General features: G+C 38.0%; 1 protein-coding gene across 3 annotated transcripts in view; it reads right to left on the reverse strand.

Moving 5' to 3' along the window:
• Nucleotides 1-442: 442 nt before the first annotated feature.
• The window catches only part of PRDM5 (PR/SET domain 5), a 161,514-nt gene continuing 136,382 nt past the window's right edge, over nucleotides 443-25,574 (reverse strand). For 2 of the 3 annotated variants that reach the window (XM_040966830.1, XM_040966831.1), the window contains 2 exons: nucleotides 4,364-4,468; nucleotides 443-943 (listed from right to left, as the gene is read on the reverse strand). In XM_040966830.1, coding sequence (XP_040822764.1) covers nucleotides 779-943; nucleotides 4,364-4,468 — 270 coding nt within the window. In that variant the 3' untranslated portion in view covers nucleotides 443-778. The remainder of the gene's footprint in view (nucleotides 944-4,363; nucleotides 4,469-25,574) is intronic. The other variant, XM_040966832.1, reaches the window with a different exon arrangement.

The raw sequence follows: 25,574 nt of genomic DNA on the forward strand, positions 1-25,574 counted from the left end.
GTAACTAGCACAAACTCAGGAGGGAGGGCCAGCCTGATGAAGAGTTAAATGTTTTTTTTTTGTACAGCTTATACAAATATTCCAGACCATGTACGTCTGCAATTGAAGAGGATAGGATGTAATGTTTCATGAGAATTCACTAAAATGAGCCATTTTTAAATAGATGTTTCAGTTCTGAAACATTTCATTTCAAATTTATTTGTCATATGAAGCTATTAAGTAAAGCCCCACTCCACTTCATAAAATAGCGAGTATTTGTTTTGTTAACAGGTTTGAGATTTTGAAAACTATTGCTTTTTGTTTGTTTGTTTAAAGAAATATTTGGAGATTTGGTTTCTTTCTGTCTGAATTAAGAACCAGCTGTACTTGCCAGTATTCACAAGTCCACGGTCACACACAAAACACACAGACACACACTCACACTGAAAGGATGAGAACAAAATAAAAAGGCTTGGTGAGGAAGCATGTTAATAACCTTCGATACCGGCAGATGTTCAAGACAGAAAGCTACAACTCCCTTTCTCCACTTTTAAAAGACAAGTAGCACTTTGTAATTTATAGAGGGTTATTCCCTGCTTATTGGTACCATTTCATAACAAAAGTAAGATTTTTATTTTGTTTTGTTTTTAATTATGCCTCTACAAATCTAAAAGTAAGCGAATAGAACTGAGAGAGTGGTAAGTTACTCTTGGTTATTTCTGCTATGCTGTTCAGGTGAGAAAACCTGGGATTCTTATTAAGAGCCCTTCTGAATGGTTTAATTCCTTTACAGCTACCATTAGCTGTCAGCTACACCATGGATATTGTCCATGTGCACTTTGAGGTAGTCATTCCTTGTAAACTTCTTATGGCAAAACTGGCATTCTGCCAGTGGGCGATTGGGATTATGAGTCATCTTGTGTCGGATCAGCATTTTCTTCAGGCTGAAGGCCAAGTCACAGACCTAGAAAAGATCCAAAGACACCAAACAGATTATACTGAAAGAGTGAAGGCATACTAACATATCACACATACAATACAGATCGTGCAAACTTACTATCAAGTAAAACTCTAACGGCTCTAAGACGATCCTGGAATAAATGAAATCTAATAACCAAGCTAAAAGACAACAAAATTATAGTTCTCAAGAATCATTTGCACTGAGTCTGTGTTTTCTGCGCCTCAATCATCCTTTTCTCCCCCCCAGCTGAAGGATTTAAGTATCTCTTCAGAAATAGCACCTGGAGAACAAAACCCTTACCAGAAGGAAGTAAATTAACAATTTCTTATTGCACATTCTAAAAAAAGACATTTTATAGTTTAGATGAACTCTAATTTCTTTGCAAGGCATAAATGGCACAGAACATTGTTTCAATTTAGTGCCATTTGTAAAGCAAAAGGTTAGCTTTATTGTAAGCATCATGTGGAAATTCATCTCACTATCGCATTTCTTTACTTCACATATATACGCAGATGCAGAGTTGGGAGGAGAGGAAGGTGACTGGGGTGCAGAGAACACAAAGGCAATGCATGCTGCATGCTTAATGGAGGCACAGAATAACTTGACTTCCTATAATTTCCACACTGCCAGTTGGCTCGACAAATGTTAAACACTATGATAATTTAAAAGATCAAAACCAGAAGATATAAGGCATAATTAGTCCAGTTGTAGAAAGAAAATGTACGCTTTGTGTTAGTCACAAAACTTTCAATAAGATGAAACTCCTCAAAAGCACACCTACTGTAAAACAGGCATATCAAATTATGCAAAATACCATGAAAAACATAGTGAAAACAATGATAGAAGAAACAGCTTATAAAAATACTTGACAGTAGGCTGGGGTACTGAATAAGGGAAGGCACGGGAAAAGTCCTCAGGCAGACAAAAGTTTGTGCTCTCTGTTACGTGGGAAAGACAATGGACATCCACAGCAACAAGAAACTCAGAAAGTCACAGGCAACGAGGGAGAAGAGTCTAGAACTCATGCATTCGGATTTGCAAATAAGTAGCAGTAATACGAGACAAAAAGAAAGTAAGCTTTGGAAGCAGATCTCTCTCTCTCCAAGTAAAAGTCCCTGACCTCACTCTTTAAACCTGAAACCTGTCACCCTCTTGGATCCCCTTTCTCTCCACTGAGATTTACGGATCCGACAGCATTTGTCACCTTGTGGTCCATGGAAGATAATCTTCCTAATTTAGCATTTATTGTCTGTCTCCATTCACCAGAGTCTCAGCTCTTTGAGACAAACACCCATTTAAGTTCCATTCACTCTGTACTCTGTATCTTAACGGAAAAGACAGTATCTACAGAGCATGTTTCAACAGATATTTGCCAAAACGCTAGCCTGGATTGGAATTTGACTGTATCAGTTACAAAAAGATTACATTTCCCTTAACTTTAGACTTGCTTCACAGAATTATTAACATACTTTGTGCACATGGGTGTTATACTGAATACACTTTTTTAGGAAGACATATCAGTAGATTGGAAAGATAGCTCTAATATGACCAGGAGTTCTCAGTGATGGGATCAGAAACAGGTTTAATTATCTGGCCCATTACAAGCCCAACATTGAGATCAATAACTGATACCATGGTGTGGGCATAAAGATGCCACTTGAGATATCTGTACACCAAATTAGAGTGCCTGTGCTCAAGTTCTGGCTCAGCTTCTAATCCAGCTTCCTTCCAGTTCACACCCCGGAGGCAGCACATGATGGCACCTGCATTTGGATTCCTGACATCCTTGTGGAAGACGCAGAATGAATCCTAGGAGTGAGGAATCTTTTTTATTCTGTCAAGGGCCATTTGAGTATTTAAAAAAAATCATCTGTGGGTCTTACAAAATTATCAATGTAAAAAGTTAGCCTGTTACAGAGTTACTGTATAATCTCGGTTGCATTGACAGAGCCAGAACAAATGATTTTGAGGGTCTCATAAGACCAGTGATCTTGGAATTCCCTATTCCAGTATTAGTGAAACGCAATCACAGAAAGGTCAGATGTTGTATGATTCCCTCACATGAAATGCCTGGGATGGGTTAATCTACAGTAGTGAAAATAGACTGGTGGCTTCCTGGGTCCGTGGGATTGGAAAGTAACTGTTTATCGGGTAGGTTGGTTCATTCCGGGACGATAACATGTCAAAATTTAGAAAGAAGTGCTAGTTAGGCAACACTTCAAAGTTATTACTTTTATTTAAGTAATTTTCACCTCAATTTAATAAGCCAAACAAACCACTTTGGTGTAGCCATAAGGTGGAAAATACATACATGGGAGCTTGGATGTAAGATATGGTGCTGAGCCAAAATTCTGGTATGAGGATGGAGACAGAGGATGTAATGAGTCTGGGGAGGGGCTCTTCATGAGGGGAGAGTTTAGATGTGAGGTAAGAAAGGATAGCTTGTATCTAGCTAGAATGAGTAGATTAATAAAGTAATTTTGCAGCAAATACAGCCAGTTCTATATTTAGCAGGTTATCTTTCAGAATCTGGAAAGATGAATTTACCCAGTAGAGCCAACTGGGTTACAACTAAAAACTGGCAAATTTTGAACACACAGAAGTAAAGAATACAGTTGGAGACAAAACATATGCTTTTAATATTATATTAAACAAAAGTATTCAACACAGGGTAAAGGCATGAGACCCAGTGGCGAGGTTTCCACTTAAACGCCACGTGCATACTATATGGGTTGACTCCTACTTTGCTACTCTGCTTCTGCTTGCTGCTGATGTGTGCTCTGAGAGTCAGCCACATTCGTATCTTCATTTCTGTATCAGAAATATGCATCCCAGAACTTTTCCTAACACCTGTGTCAAATCTCTGTCAATTATCAACCTCATACACTACTGGCGGATAGGACATTTCAATTCCTAAACTAATATTCCCAAACAATACATTTTATCGACAACAGTGTTTTTCTTTTATTAAGCAATCTGAACAGATACTTGTAATAATACCATTTAAATTAAAATAAGAAGCAGAAATTATGAATTTAGAAATTCTAAATAATTTACTATTGTTAAACCCAAAATAGCTTATTTTAGCAATTCTTTGGATTTAGCAGTTAGTACAACTAATGGAATGTCAATTGTACCATTTCATGTATCATTATCCCAACGTGCCAAATATTTAGGCAGATACATGAAAAATTCCTCATACCAATCAATTATATATTACACATTGGAAGAACAACTTCAATCTGATGCCGTTAGAATGGCACAGAAATTTTTAAAAGGAAATCAGTGTGTATTTGCTTTCTGTAAATCATATTTAATGAAAAGTCGATATACACACACAGATCTATACATGCATACAGGTACGCACATATTTACACACGATATTGGAAAACGCTGGAGAAAGAAAAGAAAATGCCAACTCACATCACACTGGAAAGGCTTTTCTCCAGTGTGGGTCCTCTTGTGCTCATCGAGGCCTCGCTTCTGGCTGAAGGCTTTGCTGCAGTCTGAGCACTTGTACGGCTTCTCCTGTAGTCAGTGAAAGAGACCACAATAAAGAGTGAAGGCAGAGCCCTACTTGTCACGTGTTCATTGGGACAGCGGTGCAGGGGTTGACTTAAGTGTGCAGGGTGTTGTCGCCAATGCACAGGGCTGTGAGCTACATTCTCAGAAGATGCAGCAATAGTCACTGTTATGAGACACCATGCAAACACTTACTCCAGGCAGTTCAGGTTAAGTGTTTTTGTCACTACATTCTTTTTGATGATGCCTTACCTCAGCAGAGCTAGGCACTGGTAGTTGCTGTGATCTAACAACTTAAACTGAACCTTCAGGTTGCGTCTTCTGGCCTACGTGTCATAAAAATGCACTAAGATATCAAGCATATCATGAACCAAGAATGTGTGGGAATCCTTGAACAGTATGGTACAAATGACTGTTTCATAGCGTTTCCTGGGAATAAAAAAACCCTTTAAACCAAATTTATCAGATATTGTAGTAACATGAGAGGTATAACATTGCCTAGTAGTGTGCAAAGGAAATCCAAAGCAAACAATAATAATATATGAAAAAATGCTGAGACCAAGTTGTTATTTTTCAATAATAACCTTAAATGCAAATGGCTTAAATTCTCCAGGCAAAATATACAAAAAAAAAAAATGACCCAGCTACTTGCTATCTATAAGAAACACACTTCAACAACAAAGATGCAGAAAGAGTTTAACGAAAGAATAGAAGAGAAAGGAAAATGGAGCAAGAGTTCTAATATCAGAGAAAATACATTTAATGCAAAAATTATTAAAAGTGATGAATAAAGACATTACGTAATGCCTAAAGCATCATTTCAACATGAAAAAGTAACAATAATAAATGCATATGGAGCCAAGCCACCAAGTTATTTATAAAGAAAATGTATTTGTAATAGACCTGAAGGGAGACATAGACTACCAAAAAATATTAGTTGTGGATTCAACACCTCGTTTTTATCAATGACTAGACAAAAAATATAACAAAGAAACAAATAGAAAAAACTGATATCTACAGCCCATTTCCCAGCACAATGGACAGACCATATGTTAGGCCATAAAGGAAGCTTTAACAAATTAATCAAAGCACCTGAAATCATACCATGTATCTTTTCTGATCACAATGGAATGAAGCTGGAAATTGACAACTTAGGAAACACACGGAGACAAATTATTGGGCTATTTATTCAATGAACAGTAGACCACAGACAAAATCCATAAGGGAAATCCAAAAATTCCTAGATATAAATGAAGATAGTCACATAATGCATCAAAATTTATGAACCACAGACAAGGCACTGTTAAATGGGAGTTTTTAAAAACATATAGTTCCTATAACAAGAAATTGAAAATTGATGAAATAAATAATTTACTAGGATAAATCAAACAGCAAATTAGCAGAAGAAAATAATCAAAGCTAGAGAAAAAATAAACAAAATTAACCAAGAAAATGTTACAAAAGATCAGTGAGATAAGCTAATTCAAGAGCTGCCTTTTTTTTTTTTTTTGAAAAAAAGAATTCGCTGCTGAATTCTACCAAACTCTTCAAAAAGCTCTAATTCCCACTGCTCTCAACTATTCAAAACCATTGCAAGGGAATAAATCTTCCCAAACTCTTTCTGTGAAGCCCAAATCACCTTAATCCTCAAACAAACAAACAAAAATTGTATGACAAAGAAAGAAAACTGTAAACTAATATCTTGTATAAATACAGATGAAAAATAAAACAAGCATGCAAACAAATAAAAAAAAGGATAAACAACATATTAGCTAATTTAATACAACACATCAGAAAATTGATTCATTCACCCAGACTAAGTAGGATTAATCACTGATATGCAGATGGTTCAACATATATAAATCAATAAATATGATATATCACATACACAAACTAAAACATAAAACTCATATAATTATATTGAAGGACTTAGATAAAACATTGGATAAAATGCAACATTCTTTTAGGATAAAAATATCAAGCAATCTGGGTATAGAAAGAACATCCCTCAACACAATCAGTGCAATACATAAAAACCAACAGCCAGCATCATACTGACTGCGGGGAAAGCCTGAAGCAAGGCCTACTAAGATCTGGAACAATAATGCCCACTATCAGCACTGCTCTTCATCATAGTCCTCAAGTTTTATCCAGAGCTATTAGGCAAGACAAAGAAATGAAAGGGGGTAGGTCAAGTTATCACTGTTTGCAGATGACATGATTCTACTTATGCAGGAATCAAAGGATCCTATTGAGAACCCATAAGAGATTTCAGTAAGGTCTCAGAATATAAAATCCACATGCAAAACTCAATTGTCTTTTTTTCCAGAAACAATTCTATGACTGAGAAGGAAGCTGTCAAATCAGTTCCATTCACAACAACTGCAAAAAACTATACACAGCTTGGAATAAATATAGCTAAGTATGTGAGAGACTTCTATAATGAAAATCACAAAATTTGAAAAAGAGAAGATACTAAAAACAATGCAAATAATCTTCCATATTTGTGAATTGGTTGAACTAAAAATCAATAAAATGCTCATATTATTGAAATCAATTTATAGTTTCAATGTTATCTCAATCAAAATACCCTCAGTATACTCAGATAAAGAAAATATGTTGCTAAAAATTCAAATGGAAACACAATAGACCTGAATAGCTAAAGAAATACATATATGTATATACACATATATATTATACATACATATGCAATACATACAATATATGCAATACATATATATGTACAATACATACAATATGTACACAATATCTACTCTCTCTCTCTAGTATTGCAGTCCTCACAATACTAGATTTCAAAACCTCCTCCAGGGAAGCTATAATCAAAACATATTGGTACTTGTACAAAAACTAGAGATACAGATTAATGGAACAGGATAGAAATCCCAGAAATGAATTCAAGTATCTATAATCCCACAAATTTTTGACAAGAGAAATGAACTCAAAATGCCATCCACAGCTTCTAACAAATTTGTTGTTTTCGATCAAAGTAAAGTTGAGCACCATTAAGTTGGATGTTATTAAATCAAAACCATCTGTCTCCTGTTACTAGAAATAGGAACTTTCATCATTTTGAAATGACCCTTTTTGCATAAGTATCATTTTTATCTAGGATTAATATGTTTGTAATACAGCTACAAGCATTTTGGGGGGATAGCCACAGATTTGCTTTTAAATATTTTTATATATAATAAACTATTTCTTATAGTTAGCATATAATTAATTACATCTGTATGTGAAAGGAAGGGAGAAACAGCCCCTCAGATACTGTCCATCAACTGGTCGACTCCCCTAATTGCCTAAAACAGCTGGGATTAGACCCAGCTGAAGCTAGGAGCCCTGAACTCGGTTCAGGTCTCCTGTTCTACTTGTAAGTGTGTAGCAATATTTATTATGTATCTTGGTCTTAATCATCTTTCTAGTTTTAATTTCAAGACTTATTTTCTTGTCTGAATGTCAGAGTTACAGAGAGATAGAGACATCTGCTGTTTCAGTCCCCAAACGGCCACAAATGTGTGTTGGGCCAGGCAGAAGGAAGCAGCTGGAGCTGCTTCTGGGTCTGTCATTAGTGACAGGACAATCTCTGCTGCCTTTCCCAAGCTGTTGACAGGGAGCTAGACTGGAAGTACCGCAGCCCAGATTTAAACCAGTGCTTTTTAGGATACTGGTGTCCATGGCGGACTGCGGCTTCACAGGTGGTATCTTTATTTGTTATGACACAATAGTGGTCCCTATTTTACTTTTTTTTTAAGCTTGAGCAACTCTAATAAAATATCATGGACTGGGTGGCTCATCAATGATCCAAACTCAGTGTTTTTCAATGCTGAAGGCCAATGTCCAAAACCAAGGTCCCAGCATGACTGTTATGGTTAGGGCTCTTTTCTGGGCTGCAGACTTTGTGTCTTCAAACAAATGAGAGAAAACAACTCGGGTCTGTTTGGTGCCTCATAAACGCACTAAGCCTATGTATTAGGGTTTCATTCTACTATCACGTTGGAAGTTAGGACCTCAACATGAGAATCTGAGAACACAAACATTCAATTCGTTGTTATGCCTACTATGGAATCATTATTGTTTCATATAGCTCGCATAGCCTAGTTTTACAGATGGAAAACTAATCATTTATTATTTTTTATGCTTTTCCACATATCTGACCTTTCAGGGTCTGTTATAAACTCATTTGGTAGTGGAAACTAATTTTACTTCTCATTTTTTATTGAGTGAAAGCCTCTAATTGCAATTAGATGCATAAAAGATTCTCCAATCTTTATATGTCTTTTAACCTTACTGCCATTTCCATTTTGTGCTGCACTTTATGCAAATTATTAGAACCAATGATCAATTTTTAGTCGTTAGTAGGACCAAGTAAACTTTAAAACACGTCTATGTTTTTGATTTCTGGAAGTTTTATTTACTTCTCTTCCAATTACAATTAATATTTTGATGCAATATGATTTTTTTTACTTATGTTGCTTAGATCTACTTAAAAATACTCTAGGTATTTGCATAATCCTCTTTGTCTGATAAATCATTATCTTCAAAGTTCTTTGAAAGTCTTGTTCTGCTATCTGTGGTTCCTCTTGTCTCCTGCTCTTGGCTCTTGTTTCTGTGTGTATTTCTGGAATTTGAAAGCTTGAGCTCATGTTTGGTGGTCTTTATCTATTCAAATCTTGTGACCCCTACGTTGAGGTTAAGTCCCTCCAGACTGCATTTGCATTTCCTCTTGCCAGGAAACCTCTGGCTTTATCGATCAAAGACTGTTTCACATTTATTTCTTGCCATACGGTTTTCTGGTAGGCCAAGTATTTTAAATCTGAACTCCAAACACACTGAAAAGGAAGGGCTGTGCTTACCAATTCTAAGATCACTTTCCTCAACCTGCAGTGATTCCAAAATAGTTTGCCAAAGGTAGATTCTGTCTAGTCCCCAGTTGCATGTTGAGTACAACTTTGCTAGTGTCCACCATTATGGTTGGACACTCCTTACCCTCTTGCCTGACCATAGAGCTTATCTCCTTTTTCCTGAATCCGTTAAAAACAGAGTCTTGAGACTGCAACCTTGGCAAATGCTGTGCAGGCGCTGCATCCTCACCGTGAGGTTATTACTGCACTTGGAAGATCCAGGGAATCATTATTAGTTTTAAAAGGTTCAGATGATTGTTGCTGGCCTTCCTGCGTGTTCTGAATAGGGTTTTTCTCCTAGGGTATGAGTTGCCCAGCAAATAGCCAGAGATAGAAGAAACTACATGCATTACTTTGAAGACGTAAAGCTCTGTGTTTTAGATGAATGTTCAAAACAATCAGGAAAAGTTATTGAGTTTTTCTCTGTAGTACTCGCCCCAAAATGATGTGTCTTTGTACTTTTTAAAATCCTGAATAAATAAAATATGTTTTCACATATTACATAACCTGTGGTACCTATTTATTCAAAACTCTTGAGGTAAGCAAACAATGTAAGTATTTAACTGGTGAACTCCTGGGAGTTGCTGAGATTGGTTTCTAATTGTGGCTTTTATTATATTCAGATGCTTTGCTTAAAATTACATTCTGAAAAAAGAACCCACAAATATATAAACACTGACAAAAATCATCCTAAGAGAATGAGAGGAGGCTTCAGGGAGGGGAAGGCAACCAAAATCAAGGTGTCTGCACCCCCACTGAGAGCAGCTCCCTAACTCCTTTGCTCTTTCCCTATCTTCATCCTACGAAGGACCATCTAGATGGGCATTCTGAACATTGCCCTGAAGAATCTGAGAGATTCCTATCCAATATCTTGAAATTCTGACGCAGCACGGGGATTGGTAATTATCAAAAGAGGTTTAACAACTCACATGTATTTCGAGCATTTAGCTAAAATTGAAAAAATGATGCCTTTTACATACATATTCACTTATTCACATATTGATATTTTCCAAATTTTATGCAGGCTTTTGATAATTAATTAAACATACTTACAGATGACACAGAAATTATGCTACTTTAATTATGTATTTTCCCCCTCAACAAACAAACCTGGACATACAGCCACCATCATCTATTGGTGTGAGAATAGGGCGCATAAATGATAACGTTAAAGATTCCTCCAGTTCGAAGAGACGGAGAACGGCAGTTCAGAGGGCCCAGTTATAAGAAGTAGGTGTTTTTTTTTTAATCTGTTTAGACTCCACCTTTTCTATCTGGAACCACTTGAAGTTTGAGAGTCTCTAGGGCTTTGCTCTAAGAGATGCTTCCTAAAGCCCTCATGATCTTATTTCTACATCAGTCTAAAAAAAAAAATCTGAGTCCTTCAGCAGCCTAGGCACAGTAAGAAGCAGCCTTGCTGGCCTTTCAATTCACTCCTGTCTCTCTTCTTCAGTCCCAGATCTTACACCATGAGTCTATACTGTTCCTGCACATGTCACAATGAGGGATAGGATTTCTAACAAATACGAGTCAACCTGCCTATCATGCTCCTTGAACGAGCTTCTATAGTTCACCCTTAAAGGGAATTCCAATCCATGGTGAAGGAGGTCAAAGCAATTGTCAGAGAGCTCCGGCTCTGGTAAACAGCTCTAGTATAGCGGCAGAGCCAAAAGGTCATCGGTCATTCACCCCAAAAGTAAAGAGGGTCAATGAACTCAGATACAAGCAAAGGAAACTCACTCACCCTCCTTACCAATTTCTTCTCATTACCTCTAATAGGCCATGTCACAGAAATACCAATTCTCACATGGGAATTAGAGATGGGCAGAAAGAAGGCGACATAGAAAGCAGGCTGCATGGTACTGGGTATGATATTAAGGAGATATCTATTACTGTTGCTGTCCCTTTCCCCAAAATTGAGGGAAAAATTCTCCTTGCCACTAGAATATTCCATGAATATATTTAGTCCTAAGTAGTGCAAAGGGACTGATGCATATGAGCAAGGGTACATCAGAATTTAGTTTATAATCTTCACTGTCCATCCTTACCATAAGGCTAACTGAATATCACCAATGGTTCAGGTAATTACAACTGTAGACACAGCAAGGGGCCTTTCGAGTAAGCAAGCTTAGGAAGGAATAGTTGGTTCTGACATCTTACTGTCAGGCTGGGCAACAGTGCCAAGCATGAGCTTTGTGCTACTTTTCCAGTGACACACAGGAACCAACTCTTGGACACCTGTGGCCGCAGTGTGGAAGCCAGTGTGTATATTTGTTTGATTTCCGAAGGACTTACCTCCTCAACCATCCCTCACAGAAAAATCCTGCGTATTCTCTTACTTCTTACAATTGGGGAAATCCTACCCTAATTCCATTACATTTTCCCCTATCATTATAAAATTTTTTTATGTGAGTACAAAACAAGACTCAATAAAGCACCGTAGAATTGCTGTTTCTAACACAATCAGAATGGAATATACAGTGTAAGTTACACATTTTAACTCATCAGCTGGGTTTAACTGGAGACAAAATGTTTAGGTTCTTGATTTCTCTGCCTTTTAATGATTAATTAATTGACACGCAGTATTTCCTTTATCATAACTTGGGAGCCAGCATGAAATGGAGGCAGTCGATTATCAGCTAAATTGCAATCTCCCAAAAACAAAATTAATCATGAACCTAATTAGTCAAGCTTTACTAAAGAACACTTGACAGAATTCATTAAGGAGGCAGAGTTTACAGGTTTTTTTTTTTCCCATGCATCATCTGAAACAGCTAATAAAATATTGTACTTTATGTTGCAAATGTCCACTGACACAAAAGAATGGTAGTTGCAAATGTTACATTTTTTTGCTAATATGCACTGAAATAAGAAATCTCAGTGTAATTTGAGAAGACTGTAGAAAGAAAACTTCGCTCTTGATAAAGTTTGAAGTGACCTGAATGTGAAGTTGGTTTGCTGTTGTTGTTGTTGTTGTTTGAGAGAGAGAATGTATCGCACATACGTTATGAGTTCAGCAAAGAACTGCTTGCGGGGAGACTAAGCAGCATGGCCCATCCCCAGGCTACCAAAGACAAGGAAGGATCAGCTTTGCATCTTTGGATGGACCCACCAACAACAGAACATGGGTAGACAATCCACAAGCAGGAGGTACATAATCTAGATTTCCTGTGGATCTTTTCACATTTTCTACCAACAGACAGAAACCATCCAACAAGTGAGTTCTTTCCATTATAGTTGGGGACTAGGTTCAGGAAAACATAGAGTGATACTCAATGCATGCTCTTCTATGGCACAGGTAACCTGACCACAATAAAAACAAGCAAATTAGCATGGAATTAAGAAAGAAACTCAGTAATACGGTGAAGATGTGAGAGCCTGTGGATTTTGAAAATGTGTAAGAACAAGTTTGCTCAAGAGAGGATTCAACCAGTGAGTAAAACATGAACTTTGCTATGGCTGTATCTCAGACACACCTTTTCTCTACATCTTGCTCAAAGTTTTAACAAAGACGCAGTGTCTGTGCTTATTGAAATGATTTCCACGTGAGCAATTTGGATAGCAAAAAGAGAAAAAACTGACCACAGGGGAATCCGATGTGGAAGTCAGCGTTTGGCTCTCCCTCACACATGTACAAAAGTATGTCAAGACCTAAAATGATCTTTGGCCCACAAAATTTTCACTTGATTGCTTTCCTGAGATGAAAGTATTTTATAGCTACTAATGCATAGCCTAATAGAGTTCAGAAAAGAAAACAAAAATACAGAATTTACCAGATGATATTTTTTATGTCTTAATGAAAATCACACGAACCACGAATTCGGTGTGACTTTCTTAATTAGGAAATGTCTCAGCACACATTGCCGTTTTCTCAGGTGCTACAAGAAATGGCTGCTTTTCTGTTGGACATATCGCCAGCTGCGACAGAGATGAAATTGGGAACATGTGAACAAAAGGGCTGCCATTTCGTTTTAAAAGATTTGGAGCAGTTTTATTTCACTCTAAAGGAAGCAATGGGAAGTCTTGCTAATTTCCAAGTGTGGAGCATGGGGTCTTAGGAAAAGATGATCACTTACAATCAAGACTCTTAGCCTGTACCCCAGTGAGAGCTGTCTGTCAAATCTTCCTGGGACATGCTGCAAAGCAGCCTAACACCACCATGACATTGCCCCAGGGATCCCCATCCTGAGCAGCACTGACTCCAGTGACAAACCCTTGTTTCTTGGGGAGCACCGTCCTAGGTACTCACTAGATATTAACACAACACCTCATCCTGGCACATCTCCCACCACACATGCCAGTTGTGACAACTCCAGATATTCCGGGTGTTGCTTAATGTTCCTTAGGAGACAAAACTTACTGAAATACTGTAGAGATAACATTTCTCAAACAATATAGTGAAAGATGGTACTTCCTGAGCCTGTATTTTTATGAAATACAATAAAAAAGAAATTACTAGAAAAATCATGTACTTGAATATCACAACATTGCCAAAATTCTGTCAGAATTCTAAAAGGTTCTTCACAATTTCTTTATTCACCTTACAGCAACAACCACAGTTTGGAACCACAGTTATGAAAAGCACTAATCTAAAAAATGTTATAATGTTATCATCATTTAGGTCAACAACTTTTACAGAATACTACTACCAGAAATATACCCACACTTGGATTCAATATCATTGAGTTTTACACAAAATTCAAGATTTGTGGCTTGGGGGCACTTCGGGAGTTATCTATGGAGTCTTTGGAAAAAGAATAGTTAAACTTGGCTGAGGAAACATTGAGGATTCATTTTTCTATTCTCTCTGCTTTTGTAGGTTTGACATTCTCCTCATAAAAAAGGTAAGAGCAGCAAGTGTAAGGCCTGGCAGTTAAGATGCTGGTTGCAGTGCCAGGGGTATTGTATCTGAATGCCTGAGTTCCTGGCTCACACTCCCAATGCTGGCTTCCTGCTCACCTGTGAGGTGACCCTGACAGCCTGAGTAACTGGTTCATCCCCACCATGTAGGATGACCTGCACTGAGCTCCGACCTCCTGGATTTGGCCTATGCCAATCTCAAGCTGCTGTGGGCATATGGGGAGTGAACCAGAGGATAAAAGCTCTCCCTCCCCTCCCCATCTCTCTCTTGTATAAACAAAAAATTTCAAATGAATGAATAACAATTCAAAGTTTAAAATAAAACCTTTAAAAAGCTGCTTTCAAGGTATTCTGAAACAATAAACATCACAGTGGCTTATAAACATCCCGCAGTGGCTTATCTAGATAATCCATCCTGATATGAGAAAGAAGGATCATGTGAACACTAAGCTCTCTTGGAAATCAGCAATGCTGTCTGGCCAGTGATGCAGTGATTGCCCTGTTGCCAGTCACAACCCTGTGCCCTGATCAGCTGCAGGTTTCCAACACTCGACGCCTGTTCCCCCAGCCCAGCATGTCCAGGTGGAGCACATGTGTCCAAAGAGGTTGCCTGTATTTTTGTATGGTGGGGTGTCCATATCCAGGGGCCGGCATTGGTAGCTTATTCAGTTCTGCATGCCGCAGATCCTCCAAACATGCAACAGGGACAGGCAATGATCCGCTGCAGCCAGATGGAGATTGTGAATTTGTTGCTATTTCCGGATTCCTCCACCTTCCTGGGGCACAAGTAATCACCTTGGCAGGAACAGCTCCTACCAAAGAGGACCAGTGGGTTCTAGAAGACATCAGACTTGCAACAGTATCACAGGTGAGATTCACAGGCTAGTCTGTGAGTGTTGAGCCTGGGGTTTCAGAACACACAGCTAAGAGGATGGAGCTGCAGCCCTCACTGCCATATCTCTCACAATGGCCTTGAATCTCACAGTGCGTGTGCCAGCAGCTGCACACAATCAGTGTGTGCTGAGTTCTCTAAAAAGCAGCCTCGTCTAGCAAACTTCTTTTACAGATGTTTACAGTTTTTGTGGCCTTTTATTCACTGTTCTTTTTTTTTTCATACAGCCAGTGTGATCTTTCAACATATGACAGAACATACCCATGACTCAATAAACAATGCACCTAAAAATTATAACTTTTGGGGAAGCCCACAGAGAGCTAGGAGAATATTTAAAGCAGGTTTCCACATAACACATCGATAATCGGTTCTGCATTGCAGCTAATGGAAAACACACTTCCTGTACACTGGGAAAATGAATCGCACAATCCACATATAGAAAACTAAAAATAACCACTGTAAATAGAATAGAATTTTTGTATTAAAGTGTTACACACAGTCTTTGAATAGGAACAAGGAGGCCACGGGTCCCTTATTCATTAATCCATTAATCCACTCGAGTCCCACAGAATGAAACGTTAAAGCAAGAGGGTTAGGCAGCCAGGGACACTCCAGTGTTTGCAGACAGAAGGGAGTGTCAGACATCAAGGTGGCAAAACAAACAAACAAAAAAAACCTTTCAAACTGGTCCAAATGCCTTCTTCTCCTGGGGCTGCAGGTGTCTCTCAAGCCAATCCATTTACAATAGTGGTCATTTAGACCAAGCAGTTTTTCTCGAATAGTCTCCTAATTTTTGGCCCACTAGATTTTAAGCCTGCCTCCATGTTCACATTCTACGGGAACATTTTTATTTTTTGTTATTATTTTATTTTGATGATCTTTACATAGTTGATTGGGGAACAAAGGGTCAAGGGCTACCAGAAAGTGGGTAAGACCACTGTTTCCATATTCTCTTTTCCTTCCTGTATCTGAGGGAAGAGGGAAGGTAAAGGGAGAAGTCACACCCAGCCTCCCAACCATCCCAGGGTCCCTGTTGTTGGGTATGCTCTGAGAGTCCTCTGCTCAAGTGGTTTCAGTATTTCAACAGTTCTGAATTGCTGCAAATCTCGCCATTCCAACCATGATAAAATCTCTCCCGAATCCACTGCTGCTTGGTACCTGATTTTGCCCTTTCAGGCAGAGTCAGCAACTCACATTTCCAAAGCCCTCCAGGAGCTCATAATGAGTAGTCAGAGACAAGGACTCCAGATCCGGACCACTGGTCTCTAAGGCAGTCACTACACTAATGACAGCAATTACAACATCAACAGTAACGACTCCCACTTTTGCTCCAACTCCTCCTATTACTGAAACTCTGCTGCCACTGCCCCATTGACCAGAGACTGCCTGCTTTGTGCTAGCTGGCAGAATGCTAGCAAAATGGTATGGACTGTCAGGATCTTTTTAATTTTCTATTTCACTGCAAAGCTGGACTGCAAATTTGCTATGGCTATTCTCACTTCATAGATGAATAAACATTCATATGAAAATAAGATCAAGGTTTCCCAATTGGGTTGAAATGAAAACTCAAAGAGCTCTTACTCCAATCCAACATCTGGAGTGGCTCTGCCAGGTTCATTTCTCAGCCCTTTCTCCTTTTTCTTTGTCCTGGAGCAGGACCCTGGTCACCTTGCTTCAGGGCAAGCACTCTGGGGTACACAGCACACTTCCCTAGCCTCACTGGCAGGATGACTCGATTGGGCTGGTGGGGTTTCCAACTTGCTGCTCCTTGGAATCTGATGCGCTTTATGAGGATACTTGTGAGCTATCCTTAGAAACTGACTTTGTATTCTCGGCTGCAGCCTGAGCTTTGGCTCTCTTTTTTTCTTTGCTTTATTCATTTGAAAGGCATATGAACAAATACATCTATATTATATACATATATAGATAACATGCTATGCAATATGCACAGTTTATATTACACACAGAGACACACTCATACACATACACAATCTTCTGAGAAAGCAACAGAGAGCAGACACTGACATTCACTGGTTCACTCCCCAACGCCTGCAAGTCAAGAACTGGCAAATTGTAACAGAGTCAAGGTTAGGAGCAGGAAAGGCAATCAAGGCTTCTATGCAGGTGTTAGAAATGCAAGCAGTAAGGAACCACCACTGCCTCTCAGGTCTGCATTGACGGGAAGACGAAGTGAGGAGCTGGAACTGCAAGATAGCTCCAATTACTCTGCCACTAGATGCAATGTCTTAATTGTTAGGCTAAACACTTCAGTGTTGACATTTGCAAAGAACCCTAGTGACTCTAATGTGCATGCTGCTTCTCAGGTGCGCACTGATGGGATGCTGAAGAAGTGGATGTGCAAGCTAACCTGGATCACTCTAGGATGTGATGCGTTAGCTACCAGGCTAAACACTCATCCCAGAGTCCAGACCCCAAGCGACTCTAATTTGCAGACTTACATAAGACCTGATAAACCAAGTCATGGTGGCGATTCCATGGTGGTGTGGACAGAAGCAAGTGACAGTCTGTGGTTTCTGAGAGGGATAAGCCTGTAGGGGATTTTGGAAAAAATCTCTTCTAATACGCAGATGCAGAGTGTGCCAGCAGTGTTTCTGGAACTTCTGAAGCCATGTTCACTGAAGCTTTGGCTAACAACGGCAGGAGATGAAAGAGGGAACTGCTTAACTAAAAGACTTTTTGAGCCATTATATAAAGCAACCGCACAAGGGCCTTTGCTCAGAAACTCTTACATGCCATAAGAAGCGACTTTATGTGTAATGCCTTTTCTGCTGGCTGTTTGGCTAGGGATGGAATCATCCCACCATCTGCAGTTTGTCAATCATTAAATTATTCTAGTTGGCCTATTCTAGTGATAGAAAATCATTCCGGCTCACATAGAGGCATAATATTATGGCAATAAGAAAATAAGAAAACAATAAACATAAAAAGCATTCAAAGTCTGAAAACCCTTGTAAAAAAATGGGAGTCAGCATTCTGGACAGCAATATTTTCTTACGCACATGAAGAAAGCTTCAAAAGGAATGGAAAATATATCTGTTGGTAAAAATTCTGCGAAAAGTGTGAGAGCTGTACGCTATAAAGAACACTCTATAATCCTTAGAAAAGCAAAAGTGCTGGTGAAGTGACAAAGTGTCATGACTCAAATTATGTAGAGAAACTACTTCTTTTCCTGCATCATTACTGCTTAGATGTGCTTTCTTTTTCAGAATTCTTATCAAAAAAGGACTAATTACAAAAATAGAAATTTTTTTTATTTTAAGGAGAAAGCTGTGCTTACTATTAAAAACTATGAATCTAAAGTTTGATACATAAAAACAAAACACAATGAAAATATAAGGACATATAAGGGGAAGAGAAAGTGAAATAATAAAAGTAAATAAGGTAAAAACATAAAAAATAAAAATGTTTTTACAAATAAATAGCATATTAAGCGTAGAAGGCAAAAAGGTTAAGCTTCAAATAACAGAATGGAAGTCAAACATGAAAAATACAACTGTCAGAGTTGTGGAAGCAGAGGTGTAATTCTTACAAATTTAAGACAGCCTCTCTCTCTCCCTCTCTCTATATATCTATATCCATACATATCAATGATCTATATATCTATATATAAATATCAAGTTGCAGGGAGTATCCTCACCAACAGAAAGCTCTCTGCAAAGGCTGAGTCCTAAACATAGAAAGCTAGGCACCACCAAAGACTGACTTACGCAACAACACTGATACCTACTTCCTCTGCAAAGATCTACACACCAATTAATCAAAATATTCCAATCTCTGTTTGCAAAGGATTTGACAGCAATCTAGGTAAATTCTGGACTTTGTGTTGGAGAGAATAAATCCACCTGAAAAATTCCCCATGAGGCACTGAGTGACACACTGTTGGAAGACATAAAAAAATTTAAGATGTGTCCCTTATCATCTGGAAGATAGAAAAGATCAGCAAAGACAGGACAGATGTAGTAAATGGAATGGTACTTGTCCATCAAGTTTCACCTTTAGTCTCCACATAGTCCAAAAGATGGCATGCAGCAAACGCTAAATATTCTTTTCAAATTGGGAGTTGGGGAAAGGGAAGCATTATATAAGGATTCAAAGAATGATGCAAAGTGAAACTGACAAAGTCACAGGGTCTTAAATTTAAAAAACCAGATGCAACCAATCCAAAGAGAACTGAATTCATTCAATTTACCTAAAAGCATATCAAGCATGCTTTCTGACATGTGAGAGTGGCAACTATAACCTGCCTATGAATAAAACCATTAAGTTTGTTCAGAGGTCTGCAGGATAAAGGAATTATATAAATGTAGAGCCTTAGGAAATACATATTTAATAATAAAAAATAACATACATAAGTATGTATTACACAATTTTGGACATCTCAAGAATGCAGCAGAAAGGTGCTATCATACAGGCAAGGCCCAGACATCATTGATGTCAACAGGTGAAAGAAAACCATCAAGGAATGGCAGAAGCAGAGGGAATCATATCATCAACATAAAACTATGTCTCTGATGTACACTGCACAGATGGCGGGGAGCTGGCAGCATAAGCATGCCTCCTTCGTATCTGAACAACACTGAAAAAATTGTCTAACTGCAAAGGTAAGGATGCCTTAGAGGACCCCTCAGAGATCTTGCTAGATTTGAATTTGCTCAAAAATAAAAACTAATATTTTGACAGTTAGGCTATAAGCTTTTTCAAAAAGAAGAAAAGTAACACGATAGGAACACTGTAGTATTTGACAATATATTTTATCTTGCAAGTTTAATTGTTATTAACATTTTTTAAATTCCAAAGATCAATTCCAAAGGTAACAGAGCATTTTTTGTTTCAGGAAATTACTGTCTTCACATTTCACCCTTTTCATCTGATATAGGTTTTTTTGGTCAGCAGATGTGAGCTCAATTCTCTTTCACAAATGAGTGCTTCACAAAAGTTTTGTAATCTCTGCTGTTGGGACACAGACACCAGGAAGCAGTTACAGAAGTCACAGCTCTGCGAAACTCCATTCTTGTCTCCAAAACCAAATAACACACTGTCATCAACAATAATCAAATCTTATTTTTACAAACTAAACATATACACAAATACACATCTCTCTTGTTCTCTCTCCTTCTCTATTTACTCACATCTCTATCTGTCTGTCTATCTATCTATATATCTATCCATCTATCCATCCATCCATCCATTTTTCTACCTATCTATCAACTGTGTGGCTTTAAACAAATTTTCCTTTGGTTGCTTCAGGTTCAGAGTTCCTTAAGAAGAAATCTCTGGTTAGCTTATTTTAAGAACTATCACAAAAATGACCAATTGCTCCAGAATTGCCTGATTTGAGCCCTTAAAGTTCAACAGGGTAATCATTTTACAGCAATACAGTGTCAGGTCAGCTTCTATATTCAATAGCTTAGCTGAATTCCAGAATGACAGTCACCGCAAAAGCCCACTTAGGAAACACCCAAAGTATCATTTCCTTCATCCCTGTAGGTTGATTCAGCTGTCCTTGAATAGGACAATGCACTAAATAGGAAGAATTTTGCTAACACAGTCTCTCTCATTCCATACCTAGAACTTCAGTTCCAGAAGGAACTTGGTTAACAGGATAAGTGCAGTTGAGATTTTCAATGAGACTTTGTGCTTGGACAGATGCCCCCTGCCTTCTTTGGAAAACAGGTTCCCATCCAAGCTTGTCCCAGGTCAGCAACCTGGAGGTACCAGGAAAAAGAGTGGATGATCAGCTGGGGGCGTAGGAGGGCAGAGGCCCCTTGTCAGAAAGAACATCCTAGACTGAAGTGATGGGTTCTGGCATGAGCCAAACAAAATGTTTTTGTTGTTGTTTTTGCTTTTTATATAGATTGCTTTTTGGTTAGCTTTAAAGGACATTTGGACAGACAGAACAATGTATGAGCCATCCAGGTTACTCAGAAATCTTCCAATTCCAATATATGAAAGAAAAAGAGTATGAGGAACCTTCCTTGTTTCTCTTAAATTCTAAGACACACAGAACCTCACAGAGTGATCTATCTCAATTTTAATCATCTCTTTGTGCGCTGAAATAATTTGATTTTGGTTTGATTTTCACTGTTTGGTCTTAGGTTTAGACATAATGGAACCTTCAGCGGGCATGCTGACATGTAAGAACAGAGTTATAAATAAAATATCTTGATGGATTCCTTTCTCCCTGTACAATTACAATTGCCAACATTTTTCTACTAGATGCCAGGTAGTCTGTATGTCAAGTCAACCTAAAGATTACACTTGGCATAAGATTTAGACAAAAGAATCCTTATACTGGACATAAAAGAACTAAACCACAAAGAGATCCAAACACTTGGAAAGAATTCAATGAGTACATATTTCATACCAATCAAACAATACAACCAATCAAACAATACAACCAATATCTAAATGACCTCTCTACAGACCAAGAGCCATTAAAGACACAGATTAGGGGAGGGATGGAGAGTAAGGCCTCAGGGGCTTCAAGCCCAGTGTTGCAGGAAAAGGTTGACATTTTGCATGCAGCAGCCACAGCACTGGCAATGGCTTTTAACGAGACAGATGTTGGAGAACTAATGTGCTGCCCATGGGGAAACAGAAAGAGAATTTAACATTTAAAAAATTCACAATTCAGTCACTGAGTAATACATTACTTGGTGATAAACTGTCCCGCATGTTAAAGACTATATTCTAGGTAGAATGTCATTTTTCTGGCAATCGCATGGTACACTGCTTTCTTGTCCAAAAACACATGTTAGTTTCTGTCCCTTAACTGTTGCCTCTATGAAACCAAATACACACAATAGAACCAAATCAGTCAAGCACATCTCAGTCCTGCAAAATGTTCATTTCAATGTATACTGGCAAAGTGAATCAAATACGTCCACTCACTGAATAGAAGGAGTGACTCCAACACAAAACCACAGCAGAATCCAAGAAAGCTGTTGCTGTTTATGTATGTTAACACATGACGTGCACGCATAATGTGTGTGACTAGTCATCTGAAAGCTCCTAGAATTTCCTTAAGTATTGAGCTTCTGTACTGGTTCCAACTGGCTTCTATCAAGAATATAAAAGGCTTTAGAGGTCTGGGTCAAGTATAGTGCCACAAGCTGCAGGACCAGGCATCCAGGCACTCAGTGATTCCCAAGAGTAGTCTTAAAGGTGATGGGGGTTTCCAAATGCCTGTCACTTCTTGCATAAGTTGAAAGGCAAAGAACTTTACACTCTGGACATATCAGTTAAGAATCACACAGCACTGTCAGGTTTTTTTTTTTATCATAGTAACGACTGCTCTTTGGATGAATGGTTTGTGTCACTCACATCTTGCTCCAGATCAAACACTGACCCTTGGAGGAAAGGCTTCAGATATGAGTTGCAGTCCCCAGAGCCTCTTGCCCATTCCCGCTGCCTCACAATCTCCAGAACATTGAATTTCAAATGAGCAACCCATCTCATTCATCTACTACGATCCAGCACTAAGGCTACAGGCAAACAGCACTATAATAATCATTGTAAGTCAGTTCTATACAACGCAAAACTTAGGAAAACAATCTCTCTGCCTGATGTGTCATTAGAGTATAAATAAATAACATTTGGTGATGAAAACGTATTTCAGAAACTGCATTCAACTCTGGTTCCTATTATGTCCATTTATAGTCTTCAACATCTAATGACACGGGAAATGAAATCAAACACACACACATGTATGTGTATGTATGTGTATACATATTCTTTCTGAATCTGATTCTACAAAGTGATGATTTCAGGGAACATTTATTTTTAACAGTATGCAAATAATCATGAAGATAAGAAAACCAATGTATTTCTTCTTTACATGAATGTCTGTTTTTATTTTGCAAGGATGTGACAAAGTGGGATTGATTTTGTTGTTTAAATTCTGACATTCCACTTTTCTACCATTCAACAACTGATCCCATTGTCCCTAATATACTCATTCTCATCTTCCAGGAATCTTCTCTAGGTCTCCCATGCGGGTGCAGGGTCCCAAGGGTTTGGGCCATCCATGACTGTTTTCCCAGGCTACAAGCAGGGAGCTGGATGGGAAGTGGGGCTGCTGGGATTAGAACTGGTACCTATACACGATCCTGGCACATAAAGGTAGAGGATTAACAATTTGAGCAACCATGCCAATCCTTTGATGAATTTAAGAATTACATCACATAAACCCAGAAACAGTGAAATCAAAGTGTTTTTTTTTTTTAGTCTTAACTTCCTTGAGGTCTTAAGTGCTTGGGCTCATGCCACCCATGTGAGTTCCTGACATGATGTTGTCACCTGGCCCAACACTAGGCACTGCTGCCATCTGAGGAGTAAATGAGTGGATGGAAGATTTTCTCTCCTTCTTCCTTTCTCTCTGTAACTTTGTCTTTCAAATAAATAAATAAACTTTAAAAAGTTAAATGGCATAATTCTCTTGATAAAACAATGCTACTTAGAGGCTAAAGCAGTAATTCATGTTGCTAGATCATAAACTTTGAAATTACTTTACTCACTGTCTTTATTGCCCTAGACAGGTTGTCTCGCAAAAATATAATAATAAAAATGGCCACTTTAAAAAATGTGCAAGGCTCTCATATCTAAATAGTATTTTGATTTACTATGACTACAGTATGAGGAATTTAGGTACAATGCGGAATATAAATTTCTCAGTACTGAAATCCAACTTACTGTAATGGGCTGGACGGAACAGAAATACTCTTCCTTGTTGGCTTCCATGATGTAACAACGTTTTTACAGAAAACAGCTGATAGATTGCAAGTAGCTGGACACATCTCTGGAGGTGAGACTGACCCAAGGCAGAGTTCCCCATGAGTGGTATCTCCAGAGCAATCATGTTCTAGCACTGTGCAAAAAGAAACTCTAAAGCATGAAGCACACAGGGAGAGCTCACAGCACCCCAGGGATACTCTTACTGTAAGGAGTTTCTATTAAACTGGATGACGCTTCAGAATTGAACATTTTTCTACAAGTTTGGTTCATTTACATTACACATGAGAATATTATGATGGCTATGTACGTATTATTAAAGAATATCACTGTTAGAGATGAAGACATCAAACTTGCAATCATTACTGGTCAATCTGGTACCTCTGGAAAAGCAACACCTCAAAGTCTCACTTCTTTCTTTTGCCATATAAGCTGTTAAGCCCATTTCATAGGATTTTGTTTATTATAATTCTAGAAACACATTATGAACTTCACAGCGATATTTTATGCATTCTATTAACCTTTCTTCTACTTATTATCACAATATACCAGAAATAGCGTAATTTAAAACTTGAAATACAAACTACGAAAATACAACTGATTACTCTGTGAAGAAAAAAGGCATCTGTGCAACTCAATTTATCTCTGTTCTTAAAACCCATTAATGTGCCTTTCACATAAATATATAGCCCTTTATCTCAAAATACTTATGATGCTTTAGTGATTAAAATTCTGTGAATAGAGTGGAAGATGAACATAAATTATGTTGTAGACACACAATAGTATAGGAAAATGTGTTATTTTTCTAAGAATAATGGTCCCATTTCTTTTTAAAATTAATTGTATATTGCCTATCTTAAAAACAAAGAAAAACTCTCCACGTATATTTCAGACAACATGTACATTCCTTAAAGTGCTGAAGTATATTATTAAAGTCTAAAGATAATATACTGGTGGTGAAACAGCAATCAGCCTAAATGTTAAATATTTATAGCTTTTATTTTAGCTAAATCTGCAAAATGCTCTTTGGATACTCTTTGTTGTTATGTATAATAAGCTCATGAAAGACTTTAGTATATATATATCTTAAAGAACTATATTATTATTAGAAATGCGACTATCCAAGCCAGAAGGTTCTCTGATACCAAGATGCCCGGAGCCTCACAAGAACAGGTGTCAATTGGACTGAACCACTACAGTTTCCCTTGATGAACAGCTACATTTAAATACCTCTGGCTTAAAGTCCTATGACCATGACCCTGTATAGTCATTTAACCAAATAGCTGATGGCTGAATATGTGCTAGAAGCCAGCTGGGGCCTTCAGTTCCACCAAGGAACAAGACATTTTCTCAAGGAATGTACAATGTGAGATAAAAAGTTAGGTCTTTGTAGGTCAATGTGATACAATGTACAACATACAATGACAAAACACACAAGCGGTCTATGATCTAGCTAGGGGATGAGTTGGAAGAGATAACAGAGGAGGTAATTTAACTAACTGGAAGCCTTTAAATTTGCTTTTCTTTTTATTTCTTTTTATTTATTTATTTATTTTTTGTCATTGGTAGGAAGGCTGGCAATAAGGAAAAATGTTCCAATTCTCCCTGTTCTCCATGCACTTATTCCCATCCATGTTATCAGATAGTACGAAGGCCCTCAATAGAGTTGAACAGATGCTGGTGTCTTGCC

The sequence above is a fragment of the Ochotona curzoniae genome, unplaced genomic scaffold (genome assembly GCF_017591425.1).
Source record: "Ochotona curzoniae isolate NIBS_2020 unplaced genomic scaffold, NIBS_Ocur_1.0 scaffold_4506, whole genome shotgun sequence".
In the NCBI taxonomy this organism is placed as follows: Eukaryota; Metazoa; Chordata; class Mammalia; order Lagomorpha; family Ochotonidae; genus Ochotona; species Ochotona curzoniae.